The sequence below is a fragment of the Otolemur garnettii genome, unplaced genomic scaffold (assembly GCF_000181295.1).
Source record: "Otolemur garnettii isolate 467f Iridium unplaced genomic scaffold, OtoGar3 scaffold00147, whole genome shotgun sequence".
Classification (NCBI taxonomy): Eukaryota; Metazoa; Chordata; class Mammalia; order Primates; family Galagidae; genus Otolemur; species Otolemur garnettii.
The window spans coordinates 1708323-1722478 of NW_003852542.1; the positions used below are offsets into that span (position 1 = coordinate 1708323).

The 14156-nt window shown below is 37.2% G+C and overlaps 2 protein-coding genes across 4 annotated transcripts in view; both read left to right on the forward strand.

Annotated features, from left to right (window-relative positions):
- LOC105887944 (elongation factor 1-alpha 1-like) overlaps positions 1-707 on the forward strand; it is a 1762-nt gene extending 1055 nt beyond the window's left edge. The window contains 2 exon segments of the mRNA XM_023518791.1: positions 1-286; positions 289-707. Of these exon segments, the coding sequence (XP_023374559.1) occupies positions 1-286; positions 289-410 (408 nt within the window). The 3' untranslated portion in view covers positions 411-707.
- LOC100947923 (E3 ubiquitin-protein ligase RNF103) overlaps positions 1-14156 on the forward strand; it is a 112590-nt gene that overhangs the window by 91490 nt on the left and 6944 nt on the right. For all 3 annotated transcript variants that reach the window (XM_012811003.2, XM_012811002.2, XM_023518776.1), the window contains one exon: positions 1110-1289. In XM_012811003.2, coding sequence (XP_012666457.2) covers positions 1110-1289 — 180 coding nt within the window. The remainder of the gene's footprint in view (positions 1-1109; positions 1290-14156) is intronic.

The following is a 14156-nucleotide window of genomic DNA, read 5'->3' on the forward strand; positions in this document are numbered from 1 at the left end:
GGTGATAGCAAAAATGACCCACCGATGGAAGCAGCTGGCTTCACTGCTCAGGTGATTATCCTGAACCATCCAGGCCAAATTAGTGCTGGCTATGCTCCTGTACTGGATTGTCACACAGCTCACATTGCCTGCAAGTTTGCTGAGCTGAAGGAAAAGATTGACCGCCGCTCTGGTGAAAAGCTGGAAGATGGCCCCAGAGTCCTGAAATCTGGTGATGCTGCCATCGTCGATATGGTTCCTGGCAAACCCATGTGTGTTGAGAGCTTCTCAGATTATCCTCCTCTGGGTCGTTTGCTGTTCATGACATGAGACAGACGGTTGCTGTTGGTGTCATCAAAGCAGTGGACAAGAAGGCTGCTGGAGCTGGCAAGGTCACCAAGTCTGCCCAGAAAGCTCAGAAGGCTAAATGAATATTATCTCTAATACCTGCCACCCCAGTCTTAATCAGTGGTGGAAGAATGGTCTCAGAACTGTTTGTTTCAATTGGCCGTTTAAGTTTAATAGTAAAAGACTGGTTAATGATAACAATGCATAGTAAAACCTTCAGAAGGAAAGGAAAATGTTTTGTGGACCATTTGTTTCTTTCTGTGTGGCAATTTTAAGTTATTAGTTTTTAAAATCAGTACTTTTTAATGGAAACAACATGACCAAAAATCTGTCACAGAATTTTGAGACCCATTAAAACAAAGTTTAATGAGAAAAAAAAATGTACATTGTTGCCATTCAATAAAAAAAAAAAAAAGAAAAAGAAAATTGTACTTCTGTAATTCCAACAAGTAGAAATACTACTTGTTGCTTATTGGAATAAGCTCGGGAATGCATTTATGATAATTTTTAAAGTCCTTAGAGCAGTATCAACAAATGTTTGAATGGTTTTGCAAAAGGTGTTTTGAAATTTTGTCAAGTATAATGGAATCATACTTTTCTTTTGACTTTTAAACTACTTTAATGTTTCTAGAAATGACGAGTGTCTACCACATTATTTTGATTTCATTTATATTCCCCTGTGTTTTTAATAGACACATTTATATCATATTAAGAATGGATTTCAGATTTATTTTCAATTAATGTGATTTACCCTTGATTATGGTGTTTTGTTCTAAATTTAGATATCCAAAGAGAAGAAGAAAAAGTGAAACGATCTGTGAAAGATGCTGCCAAGAAGGGCCAGAAGGATGTCTGTGTAGTTTTGGCCAAGGAGATGATCAGGTCCAGGAAGGCTGTGAGCAAACTCTATGCATCCAAAGCTCATATGAACTCGGTGCTTATGGGTATGAAGAATCAACTTGGTAAGACTGCAATTACTTTATAGCCACCTTATAATGCAGATAATGTCACTATATTATCAATATGGGTTTCCTTGAAAAGGAAGAACTCAGCACTGGTTTTTATTTTTTTCTTTTTAAGGTATAGGTCACTCTGTCACCCAGACTAGAGTGCAGTGATGTCATCATAACTCACAGGAGTATCAAACTCTTGGGCTCAAGTAATCCTCCCATCCCATTGCTCAAGTAGCTGGGATTACAGGAGCACACTACCATACTCAGCTAATACTTAGATTTTTGTAGAGAGAGGGACTTACTGTGTTACCCCAGCTGATCTCAAACTTCTGGCCTCAAATTATCCCCCCACCTATGTCTCCTAAAGTGCTGGGATTGCAAACATGAGCCACTGACCCTAATTTTTATTTTTTGTATTGTCTTAGTTAGATCTAATGCAAAAAGTAGTAATAATTATTTTATTATTAATTTCTTTTGCCATTGTTTTCAAAGTAAAAATAAAAATCTACTTTGTTTGGAAGTTAGGATATATTGAACAATGTTATCGAGTGACCTAAGAATTGAGTTGTAAGGGTAAGAGGCCGGCCTGTATATGAGAGGGAGGATGAAGACAAGTTTCCTCCAAGCCTTGGCCAAGAGCAAATTTTCCCAGGGAAAATTTTAAACCAAGCTGGGTGGCTTTGGCTTTCAGCTACCTCCTTTTCTGCCCTATGGCTAACTGTCTACCTAATGCTTCCTCACATCTTAGGAATCTGCAGCCCACATAATGGGTATTCAGCATACATGTGAACTATGAATTTTAGATGACTTTTAAAAACCCATGATATTTAAAATAAAAATAAACACCATTTTATTTTCTTTCATTATCTAGCACCATGCTATTTGTGGTCTTTCACAGGTATCTATTTCCACATTAGTGATGGCTTGAGCTATAGGTTAAATTGTACATCCAGTTGGTTTCTTTTCTTATTTTTTAAGTTAAATCTTTTTTTTTTTTTTTTGAGAGTCTCACTTTGTCACCCTTGGTAGAGTGCTGTGCCGTCAAATTTCACAGCAACCTCCAACTCTTGGGCTTAAACGATTCTCTTGCCTCAGCCTCCTGAGTAGCTGAGACTACAAGCACTTGCCACAACACCTGGCTATTTTTAGAGACAGGATCCCACTCTTGCTTAGACTGGTCTTGAACCTGTGAGCTCAGGGCAGTCCACCCACCTTAGCCTCCCAAAGTGCTAAGATTATAGGCTTGAGCCACTGTGCCTGGCCTTAAATGAGGAAGTCTTATTTTTTATTTTATTTTATTTTATTTTATTTTTATTAAATCATAACTTTGTACATTGATGCATTTATAGGGTTCAGGGTACTGCTTCAGTATACAATGTGAAATGCTTACATTGAACTAAGTAACACATCCATCACAATTACGCTCATTTCTTAATAGTTTTGAAATATACTATTGCATCATGTACATTAGGTAAGGTCCCTCCAAATACCCTCCTTCCTCCCATAGCCCCCCTCCCCTCCCCTCTCTCTCCTGTTCTCTTCTACTTTCTGGACTATAGTTACGTTTTACCATTCATATGAGTGTGTAGGTGATTATATATTGATTTCATAGTAGTATTGAGTACACTGGATACTTTTCTTTCCATTCCTGACATACTTTTCTAAGAATAATATGTTCCAGCTCCACCCAGGTTAACATAAAAGATGTGAAGTCTCCATCTTTCTTATGGCTGCATAGTATTCCATGGTGTACATATACCACAATTTGTTAATCCATTCATGGGTCGATGGGCACTTGGGCTGTTTCCATGTCTTGGCTATTATGAATTGGGCTGCAGTAAACATTCTGGTGCAGATGTCTTTATTAGAAAATAATTTGGGTATATACCTAGTAGAGGAATTGCAGGATCAAATGGTAGGTCTGCATTTAGTTCCTTGAGTGTTCTCCAAACTTCTTTCCAAAAAGGTCATATTAGCTTGCATTCCCACCAGCTGTGTAGAAGTGTTCCCTTCTCTGCATCCAGGCCAGCATCTGTAGTTTTGGGATTTTGTAATGTGGGTTAATCTTACTGGAGTTAGATGATATCTCAAAGTGGTTTTGATTTGCGTTTCTCTGATGATTAAGGATGATGAGCATTTTTTCATTAAATTAGGAAGTCGTAACTCAGAATGATAGTTCTTTGACAATGGTAAGAAAGTGACTGGGATATTAGATTGAATACAGATTCAGAAATTCTGGAGAAGCTGGGCGTAGTGGCATGTGCCTGTAGTCCCAACTACTGGGGAAGTTGAGGTGGGAGAATCACTTGAGCTCAGGAGTTTGGAGCTGCAATTTGTAATAACTACACCTGTAATAATCACTGGACTCTAGCCTGGACAATATGAAAAGACCCTGGCTCTAAAAAAAAAAAAAAAAAAAGAAATGATGGAGAAATTTTTCACTAAAGAGTATCTTCAGCTTTCTGTCACCTACTCTGTGCATTTATCATTAGATAGATACATTTTATCTGTTGTAAGAAGCTAGAAGACTGAATATTTTAAATTTACAGGATGGTACCAAATGCATTATTTATTTGTGTTTGGCTCAGAAGGTATTTCTTCATGTTTAATTTTAACATTTTTGTGGTTTTTAAATATGTCTAACAATTCATTTCTTTTTTGAGATACTCAAGAGAATAATTATGGATTAGGAAGGAATAAAAAAACATAACAAACTGTACCACATCTTGTTAAAAAATTATTAAGATTATCTTTACCTATAAAGACAAGTTGTGTTAATCCTAAAGTGAGGAATTTACTTCTTTAAATACTGAATATATTACTTAGATAATGCCTTTTGATCTAGCTGAGTATTCAGTGCCATAAAGAAATAGTGTAATCTTATTTGTCATTTTAACAGCTTGAGTAATTACTTTTGACTCTTATAGCCAGCTTTGAAAGTTTCATATTTGTTCCCTGTTTTTCCTGTAACATGCTGAAAAGATTCATGTTAAATTGATTATGACAAGCTTATTTTAAAATGTTTCACTATTGGCTTTACTGAATCAACATCAGAAAACACTTTGCTTATTTTGCCTTTTTTCTCCTATAAATAAAGCAGTGTATGCATGGCCTCTCTTTTCCCCAGTTACGAAGATAAAAGCATAGAGGATAATATATTAAATGCTTCTGTGCCTGTCATCTGGAACAAATAAAATTTAATATTTTGTTATATTTTCCTGCTTTTATATTACTTAAGTTGAAGCTCCTTTAATGTCCCTTCTCAATTTCATTCCCTTCTCTCCCATCGTCCCCAGAGGAAACCACAATTATGAATCTTAAAATTTGTATAAATGGCATCATGCTAGATATACCAGCCCACATCTTTTCCCCTTGTTTATCATCATGATTTTGAATAATAAATGTAAAGGTAGTTCATTCATTTGAAGTACTGGATGGAATAACATTTAGGTTGTTTTTAATTTTGTACAAAGGTTTAAGACAATTATATACTAGGTAGAATTGCTGATAAATATCTGGGTTTAAATTTTGCTAGAATTACAAAATTGCTTTCCAAAGAGGCTTTACTAATTTATGTTTTTAGCAGCAATGGATGAGAGAGTTCTTTTTTCCATACCTTTTCACCTACCCTTGATATTGTCAGACTTTTGAATTTTCATGAAATATTATCTTGTTTAATATTTCTCATGGAGCTACTAAACTTGAGCTTTGTCTCCATCCTTTCTTCCTGTGTACTGATTCCAGAATACCTTTTCAGGAAGTTACAATTATAATAAATAACCATTAATATGCATGAAAAAGTCTTTCTCATAACGTACACTTACAGTTGTAAACATAAATGTTCTTATATATACTGCACATAAATCCAGGGCATATTTTTTAAATATATACCCTAATGATATATTATGTTTGTTTTAAATATCTGTGGCTTTATCATAACTGAAAAAAATATCCTCTGGTCTCACAATGTTAAGATGCTGCTTTAGGTCTCCATTCTATTCCTTTGCTCTCTTCTATCTGTACTCTTTCATCTAGTTGATTCTCATCTAACTCTGTGCCTTTAAATGCTATTGGTTTTTAAATTTTTATCTTCAAGCCTGACTTTATATCTCTGAGTGGGTTGTTTGCATGTCCACTCAGATATCTTAATGGATATCTCAAAATTAATAGACTCATATGAAAAAATCTTGATTTCCTTTCCCCTACCACTTGCTCATCTTCCAATATTTCTCATTATTGGAAGCACCATCTGTCCAGTTTTCTCAAGCCAAAAACCTAGGATTCATTCTTCATTTCCTTCCTTTCCTTCATAGTCCTACTATCACTCTGCCTCTATAGTAGAGCTTTATATATTTCTACTTATGTAAATTGTGGCATCTTACTTCAAGCTAGTATCAGCCTGGATTACAGTAGCCTCTTAATAGTCATTTTGCTTGCATACTCAACTATAATTCGTATGTTGCACAAAATTCGAATTATCTTCATGAAATGAATATGTGATCCTGGTATTCTATTTTTGACACACTCTGATTTCTCAGTGCATTTAAATTAAAACCCGGGTTCTTACCTATCATCCCAGCTACTTGGGAGACTGAGGCAAGAGAATTACTTAAGCCCAAGAGTTTAAGGTTACTGTGAGCTGTGACACCCAGGCACTCTACCCAGGGTAACATAGTGAGACTCTGTCTCAAAAAAACAAAACAAAACAAAAAAAACACAACCTAGTTCTTAGTTCAATCTGTAAGGCCCTGGGGTCTGTCAGTTTCTCTGACGTCAGCTTCTGCTTTTCACCTTTCTACTTTCTATCCAGTCATACTGACTTTTCTATTCCTTGAACTAGCTGAGCTTATTTCTGTCATAGAACCTTCACACTTCATTTTTTTCTCTGCCAGGCACATTCTTCCCCACCTCTTTAAATGGATCACTCCTTCTTGTCATTCAAGAAGTCATGGTTCAGATTCAGGTGTTGGGTGAAGCCTTTCTTAAGGTCCGCCTCCCTCCTCCACCATTATTTTATTACTATCACATTACCTTTAATTTTCTTAAGCCTTTATAAGTATCTGAAATCAACTTGTTCATTTATTTTGAACTTGTAAATTGAGCCACAGGCACCACCAGTATTTTAAACTTGTAAATTGAATGTCTCCTTGCAGAGATCTAAACCAGAGACCTTATCTAGTCCACTAATATATCTCCAGTTCCCAAAACAGTGTCTGGCTCAGTTAATGTTTGTGAAGAGAATAAAATCTGCTAGCATCTTCAAGTGATGGTATTGTTCTTTTCTAATATATACCCTTGATATTATTAGATGAATAGCAGAATGATTTAACAAAAGAAGTTTGTCAGTGGCTTATTTCACATTTTCTCAATGTATTTTTTTGTGAGCTTTTAAGCTGGTTTTACAGATTTCTTGGCAATAGTGTGACTTGTTTGACTGTTTACTATGGAAAGTGCAGTCTTGAATAATACCTTTGTAGTTTTGCTTTCTTCTTCACTTGTAGTGTCAGAACTAAACTGCAGTAGGCTTATACAGGAATTCATCAATTCTGCATGTATTCTTTCTAGAACAGTGATTTTCGCTGTCTTGTCCCCATGACTCCTAAGAGTCCCAGAGTTCCTTCAGGGGGATCTACAAGGTCAAAACGAAGTTTGCAACAATAAATTTGTAAACTGGCCACCATGTGCTTATGTTGGCAGCACTGTACAAATAACTTGATAAGAGTTCATAACCTTGGTATATCAGTGTCTCACAGCTGTGTTTGTTTGTGTCAAGGTATGGCAGTGTCTTGCTGAATGGTGTTCGTTACTGTTATATGTTTTTGTATGCCATTGTAAGAATGTCAGAGCGTGAATTGAAACAGTGAACAAATGTTTGTAAATTTCTTGTTAAACTTAGCAAGAGTGGAGGTAAAATCAGGGACATGTTACTCTAAGTTTATGGGAATAATGCCAAGAAGAAAATGGGGGGCCCAAGGGTTAAGATGACCTTGTATTCACAGTGCCAGAGGAAGGTCTGGGAGGTACAGAGCAAAGATGAAGGATGGCTGGAGAAGATGAGCAGGGAGGCAAAGAAGATAATTCATATAGCCATTAGGAAAGCAAGGCTTTTTAAAGAAAAGATCGAAGTGAGATGTGCTGTAGCACTGGTGCAGATGAAATGCAGTGGGAGTTCAGAGGAAAACTATTTTGGGGCGAATCAGGGAGGCATCTGAGTACAAAGGGATTAGATGCACAAAGGTACAGTGAAATGTTTCAGGCTGTATTCAGGAAACACGTTGACAGGAGAGAATGAAAGGGAGCAGTGGGAGGGGAAGCTGGAAGGGTAAGTTGGAGTCAGAATTCTGAGAGTTAGCCTGAGGAAATTTTTTTTTAAGAGACAAAGTCTGGTCCAGACCAAAGTGCTGGTATTACAGGTATCAGCCACTACACTTGCTCAAGGCTGAGAAACTTTTATTTCATTTCATAGACAGTAGAAAGTTTTGGCACATGGTAAGCACATAGTACAGGTACAGGAAGGGACAATGCGGTGAGATTGGAGGCAGTGGGACCTGAGAGGTAATGCGTGGGATAGGGTGACTGAAAAAATTGATCTAGTGGGTACAGAGTAAAAGAGGATGCTGTGAACTACTCTGGATGCAGAGTGAATAGGGCTTGGTGAAGGTATAAACAAGCCTGAGATGCTCTGAGCCCTTGAATCTGAAAAAATAACAGGGCCATTAAAAGACACTGGAAACCTAGGCAATATAGTGAGACCCCTGTCTCTATTCCAAAAAAAAAAAAAAAAAAAGCCAGACGTCGTGGCACTTGCCTGTAATCCCAGCTGCTAGGGAGGCTGGGACAGGAGAATTGAGCCCAAGAGTTCAAAGTTGCAGTGAGTGTCACTGAGCTTCACTCTGGGTGACAAAGTGAGACTCCATTTCCGAAAAAAAAAAGATATTGGAAACATAGGAGGAGGAACAGGTCCAAGAGGGAAAGGAGATTCCACTTGGAGCTGACCAGACTAGCTCCATGAGATCAATGGCTGTTTGGTTTACCTTGCTTCCTCAGCACCTAAAGCATGACGCAGGCAGGAGGGACCCTACAGAGTATTGTGGAGAGGGTTTATAGTAGAGTGTTGCATGTTAGGAGATTAAATATAGAAGAGAGGGTAACAGGATAGAATTTGGGACAGGGTAGGAAGCAGTAGAAAAGGAGGAAACTAGAAACAGTTTTCCAGAGTTCCTGAGAAGTCTTTGTCTGTCCCGCCATGGTCCCCATCCCACCCCTAGTCTGTTACTACTTTGAAAAGCCACACTTTGACAAAGTCATTCCTTTTCCTTGAGATGTTCCCCTATTAAAATGCAGATGCCCTAGGAGGGGTAATCTGTTAAGCCTTGTCAGCTATTAATACATTGTCATGATTACGTGCTTTGTAAGTGACAGCTTTCTGACAGCAGCTCCTTGCAGAATGAGACAGATGATGAATATGTTTTGATTGGGGGAGAGGGTTAAAGGAGAGGTTCAAAGTTGGGACAGGAAATAGAATTACCATATAATCCAGCAATTCTATTTCTGCGTATATACCCCCAAAATTTGGAAAGCAAGGACTCAAATAGGTATTTGCATGTCTATGTTCATAGCAGCAGCACTGATAATAGCCAAAAGATGGAAGGTGTCTTATCAGCAGATGAATGGGTAAACAGAATTTGTTATGTCCATACAATAGAATATATCATTTGGCCATAAAAATGAAGGTAATTCCAACACATGCTACAACATGGATGAACCTTGAAGATGTTATGGTGAGTGAAATAAACATCAAAAAAAGGACAAATACTGTGTGATTCCACTCATATGAAGTACCTAGAGTAGTCAAATTTAGAGACAGAGTAGAATGAATGAATGGTGGTTGCCAAGGGTAAGGAGGATAGTAAGTGGGGATTTATTTATTTATTTATTTTTGAGACAGAGCGTCAAGCTGTTGCCCTGGGTAGAGTGCCATGGCCTCACAGCTCACAGCAACCTCCCAACTCCTGGGCTTAAGTGATTCTCTTGCCTCAGCCTCCCAAGTAGCTGGGACTACAGGCACCCGCCACAACACCCTGCTATTTTTTAGTTGTAGTTGTCATTGTTGTTTGGCAGGCCCGGGCTGGGTGTGAACCTGCCAGCTCTGGTGTATGTGGCTGGCACCTGAGCTGCTTGAGCTACAGGTGCTGAGCCAGTAAGTGGGGATTTAGTGTTTGATGGGTACGGTTTCAGTTTGGGAAAATGAGAAAATTTCTGGAGATAGATGATGATAGTTGCACAAACTGATGCCACTTAACTATGCATTTAAAAATGGTTATAAATCATAAATTTTGTGTTATATATATTTTTGTTAAACTAGTAGATTTTATGTTATGTATATTTTGCCATAAACATATACATGTATATTTTATGTCATATATTTACCTGAGGTAGGCCTGGGTGCTAAGGCATGGTAGAATCCTGGTTGGCAGAGGCAGGAGAACCCTAAGCTCATAGATGGTAGGGACATGTCCAGAGGGGCAGGCAGGGTGGTACATCTGCCTAGCTACATTTGCCTTTTTCCTTTGTTTTGTTTCTGTGCTTTAATTGGAGTACTTGAAAGTGAGTCTGCAATGTATGAATCTTTGGTCAGACATAACATTTGTGAAATTTAAACTGATTTGTTGAATCAAAACACATTTTAAATACTTTTTTATTTTTAACTTAGAAGTGATGCAGACTTACTACTTTAAAAATGGTACAGAAATACATAAAACTTAATCTTCACCAATTCCTTGTTTTGGCTTCAGGCACCTTATCTTCAGTACTACTAAAGTACCATAAGTAAGAAAGAACTTTATTTGGCATTTAATGTTTAACTGTGATTTGGTATATACAAGATTAAAATTCAGTTTCTTTAAGACTTGCTGAACAGTAAGTTGTTTTCTAAAATAAATATATATCTGTTATGTATTATCTGTCCATGGTGCTGTTTACTCAGTGGTTTTAAGTTTTCTCCTTCAAAACTTACATAAATTCAAATTCTACAGTGCACAATTTCTTTTCAAATGATATATTATTTTCCCCTATACAAACACAACATTAAATGAAAATTTTTAAACAACTATGGAATATATTGAGTATTGAAAAAAGAAAAATTTTTAAAGGGAGGAAAAACATCATCTACCTCCCGTAACAAATTATGATTGTTTTGTATTTAATTTAATTATAATTCATACAAATGTTTATTTTATGCTCTTACAAATATAGTGTAAGAAGAACACATCATTGGCATTAAATGAGAGTGATATGAAACATTGGTCCCTCTAGAATTTTAAAGCCCTATCCTTGCAGCAAGCTGGAACTTCACAGGACCTTCACAGAGCCTTCACACTCCCTTCAGCTTTGCTTCTTAAAGAAATGCCTTTACTGAGCTCTTTTCATACAATCCTTTGCTTTTTTGAATATAGGTAAGAAATAGCCAAACAAAGATTATTTCTGTAACTTCTGTACACTTATTAGTGTAGTTAATAAATTTTGTGTACTTTAGTATTCCTTAATATAAAGAAAAAAACAGGGAAGAAATTTATTTTAGAACCTAGTGCTGAAGAAGTACCTTTCTCAGTGAGATAGTGTGCCTCTACCAATACTACCTTTCAACCAAAATACCCTTGTGCATTTAGCTCTAGAGATGCTCACAGCTGAATTTAATCTCAACTGTAGTACTTTTGTTAGCCTTGGTCACTGATCTCAGTGGAGGGCATTTGGCAGTGTTTGGAGATAGTTTTGGTTGTCACAACTGGGGGTCAGCAGTATTGCTACTGGAATCTAGCTAGCAGAAATCAAAGGTGCTGCTAAGTGCTCCAGAATGAATAAAACACCTACCTACAACAAAAGAATTACCCTACCCAAACTGTCAAAGTGCAGTTGTTGAAAAACTCCAGCTACGTTTATGGAATCAACTCACCCTTTTGAGCTTTTATATTAATTTTATTGTCTCTACTATATATATCTTTTTAATAAGACATATATTAAATTATTTTTTTCAAGTGGTAGCATAGAAGTCATATAAACATGACTTTAAATTTTGAAAGTTTGTCAGAGGTACATCATTACAGTATTTTATGACTGTCATTCTCTTAGGTTTTGGTTCCCCCTATTATAGAATGTACTAGTTTCTCCTTTTTTTTTTTTTTTTTGAGACAGAGTCTCACTATGTTACCCTGAGTAGAGTGCTTTGTCGTCACAGCTCACAGCAACCTCAAACTCTTGGGCGTAAACCATTCTCTGGCCTTAGCCTCTCAGGTAGCTCAGACTACAGGCACCTACCACAATGCCCAGCTGTTTTTTGTTGCCGTCATTGTTGGTTAGCTGGTCTGGGCCAGGTTCTAACCCACCAACTTCGGTGTTTGTAGCTGGCGCCGTAACCACTGTGCTATGAGCACCAAACCAGCTTCTTTTTCTTTTATTTCTTATTGTCTTAGATGTGTCTTTGGAAACTTAACTTATTTTTCTTAACCTAATTACAAAAGAGAAGTATCTCAGTCTCTTAAAAGAATTTTACTTTTGAGCCTTGAATGTGGTTAATATTACTTATATGAGATATCATTTGTCATTATTGTGAAATGTTATCATAAGATTCCCTATTTTCTCATAATCTTTATTCATTGTGTTTGTAGTTGTCAGTTTTAAGTTGGCTTTTAAAAACCACATTATCATTCTAGTTTGTGACTATATTACTCCCCTGGGCCATTTCTACCAATGAGCTGCATTTTGCTGTTGATGACATTTCTAATATTATTTTCTGACTTTTAAAATTTATCTGTAATTCCCATAAGAGCCTGTGATAGGTAGAGTGAGTTCTGTTTTTGTTACTTTCATTATTAGAATCCAAATTCCACCCTTTTGCCATCTCTAAAAAATAGACAGGCACTGTGGCTGGTGCCTGTGGTCCCAGCTACTTGGGAGGCTGAGGCCAGACAGTTGCTTGAGCCCATGAGTTTGAGGTTGCTGTGAGCTGTATGCCACGGCACTCTACTGAGGGCAATAAAATGAGACTGTGTCAAAAAAGAAAAAACAGTATATGATGTATGTTCTTGTTTTTTAAATGCAGTATTTTGTCAGTAAGCCTCCCATGCCTTTTGAATAAGAATCAACTTTGGTCTTAATGGGTTTATACACATACAGTCTATTGGAAGACACTGTTAGTATTTTACCATCTCCATAGTTTTGTCTTTTCTAGAATGTCATATAGTTTGAATCATACAATATGTTGCCTTTTCAGACTGGTTTCTTTCACTTAGTAATATGCATTTAGGTTTCTCCTATGTCTTTTCATGGCTTGATAGCTCATTTGTTTTTAGCACTGAATAATATTCCATTGTCTAGTTATAGTGGTTAATCCATACAGCTGCTGAAAGACATCTTAGTTACTTCTAAGTTTTGGCAATTATAAGCAAACCTGCTGTAAACATCTGTGTGTGGGTTTCTTTGTGGATATAAGTTTTTAATTCATTTGGGTAAATACCAAGCTTCATGATTGCTGGATTATATGGTAAGTATATGTCATATGTCTAGTTTTGTTAAGAAACTGACAAAGTGTCTTCCAAAGTGGCTATACCATTTTGCATTCTCATCAGTAATGAATGAGAGTTCTTGCTGCTCCACATCCTTGCCAGCATTTAGTGTCAGTGGTCTGGATTTTGGCCATTCTAAAAGTTTTTTTAGTGCAGTCTCCTCATGATGTATGATTTTGAATATTTTTTCATATGCTTACTTGCCATCTGTGTAACATTCTGGTAAGGTGTCTGTTCAGGTCTTTTGCCCATATTTTAATTTTATTGTTTATTTTCTTATTATTGAGTTTTAAGAGTTCTTTGTATGTTGTGTATAACAGTCCTTTAATCAGTATGTCTTTTTGCAAGTATTAATGTCAATATTTTCTTGCAACTTGTGGCTTCTCATTCTTTTGAAGGTGTGACTGACTTTTTATTATGAAATAATTACCTGTTATACCTACCTTTTTTCTTTTTGGAACATAGAAAATACACTTTTGTCCAAGCTTTTATCTAAGTTTGTTTTGTGCAGCTATTAAAGAATACCTGCGGCTCGGCGCCTGTGGCTCAAGCGGCTAAGGCGCCAGCCACATACACCTAAGGTGGCGGGTTCGAATCCCCAGCCCGGACCCGCCAAACAACAATGATGGCTGCAACCCAAAAATGGCCAGGCGCTGTGGTGGGCGCCTTTGGTCCCAGCTACTTGGGAGGCTGAGGCAGGAGACTCGCTTGAGCCCAGGAGTTGGAGGTTGCTGTGAGCGTGATGCCATGGCACTCTACCCAGGGGGATAGCTTGAGGCTCCGTCTCAAAAAAAAAAAAAAAAAAAACCGAGACTGGGTGATTTATAAAGAATATAAAAATTTATTTTGCACAGTTCTAGAGGCTGTGAAGTCCAAGATCAAGGTGCCAACAGAGTCAGTGTCAGGTGAGAGCTGCATCCTATGGAGGATAGGAACACTGTGTCCTCATATGGCAGGAGACAGAAGGGCAAGGGAGAGTGAACTTCATTCTTCAGTGTCTTTTATAATAGCATTTAATCCCATTCATGAGGATGGAGCCTCATGGCCACATCATTTCTTAAAATCCTTACCTCTTAATACTGCCATATTGGCAACACCTAAATTTGGAGGGAGACATATCCAAACAAAGCAACCTCTTTTGAGTCAACAAGTGTACAATATGCATTTAGGTTGGCCTTTTAAAAATCCATGTCCCCAATCCATTTGGATTGGTTATCAGTGTAATCTTTCTGTAACAAGTTTTATTTCTGAGTTCATTTTTGCTCCTTTTTTTCTTACTACATTGCCTCTTTGTTTTGTTTAATAATCAGAAATT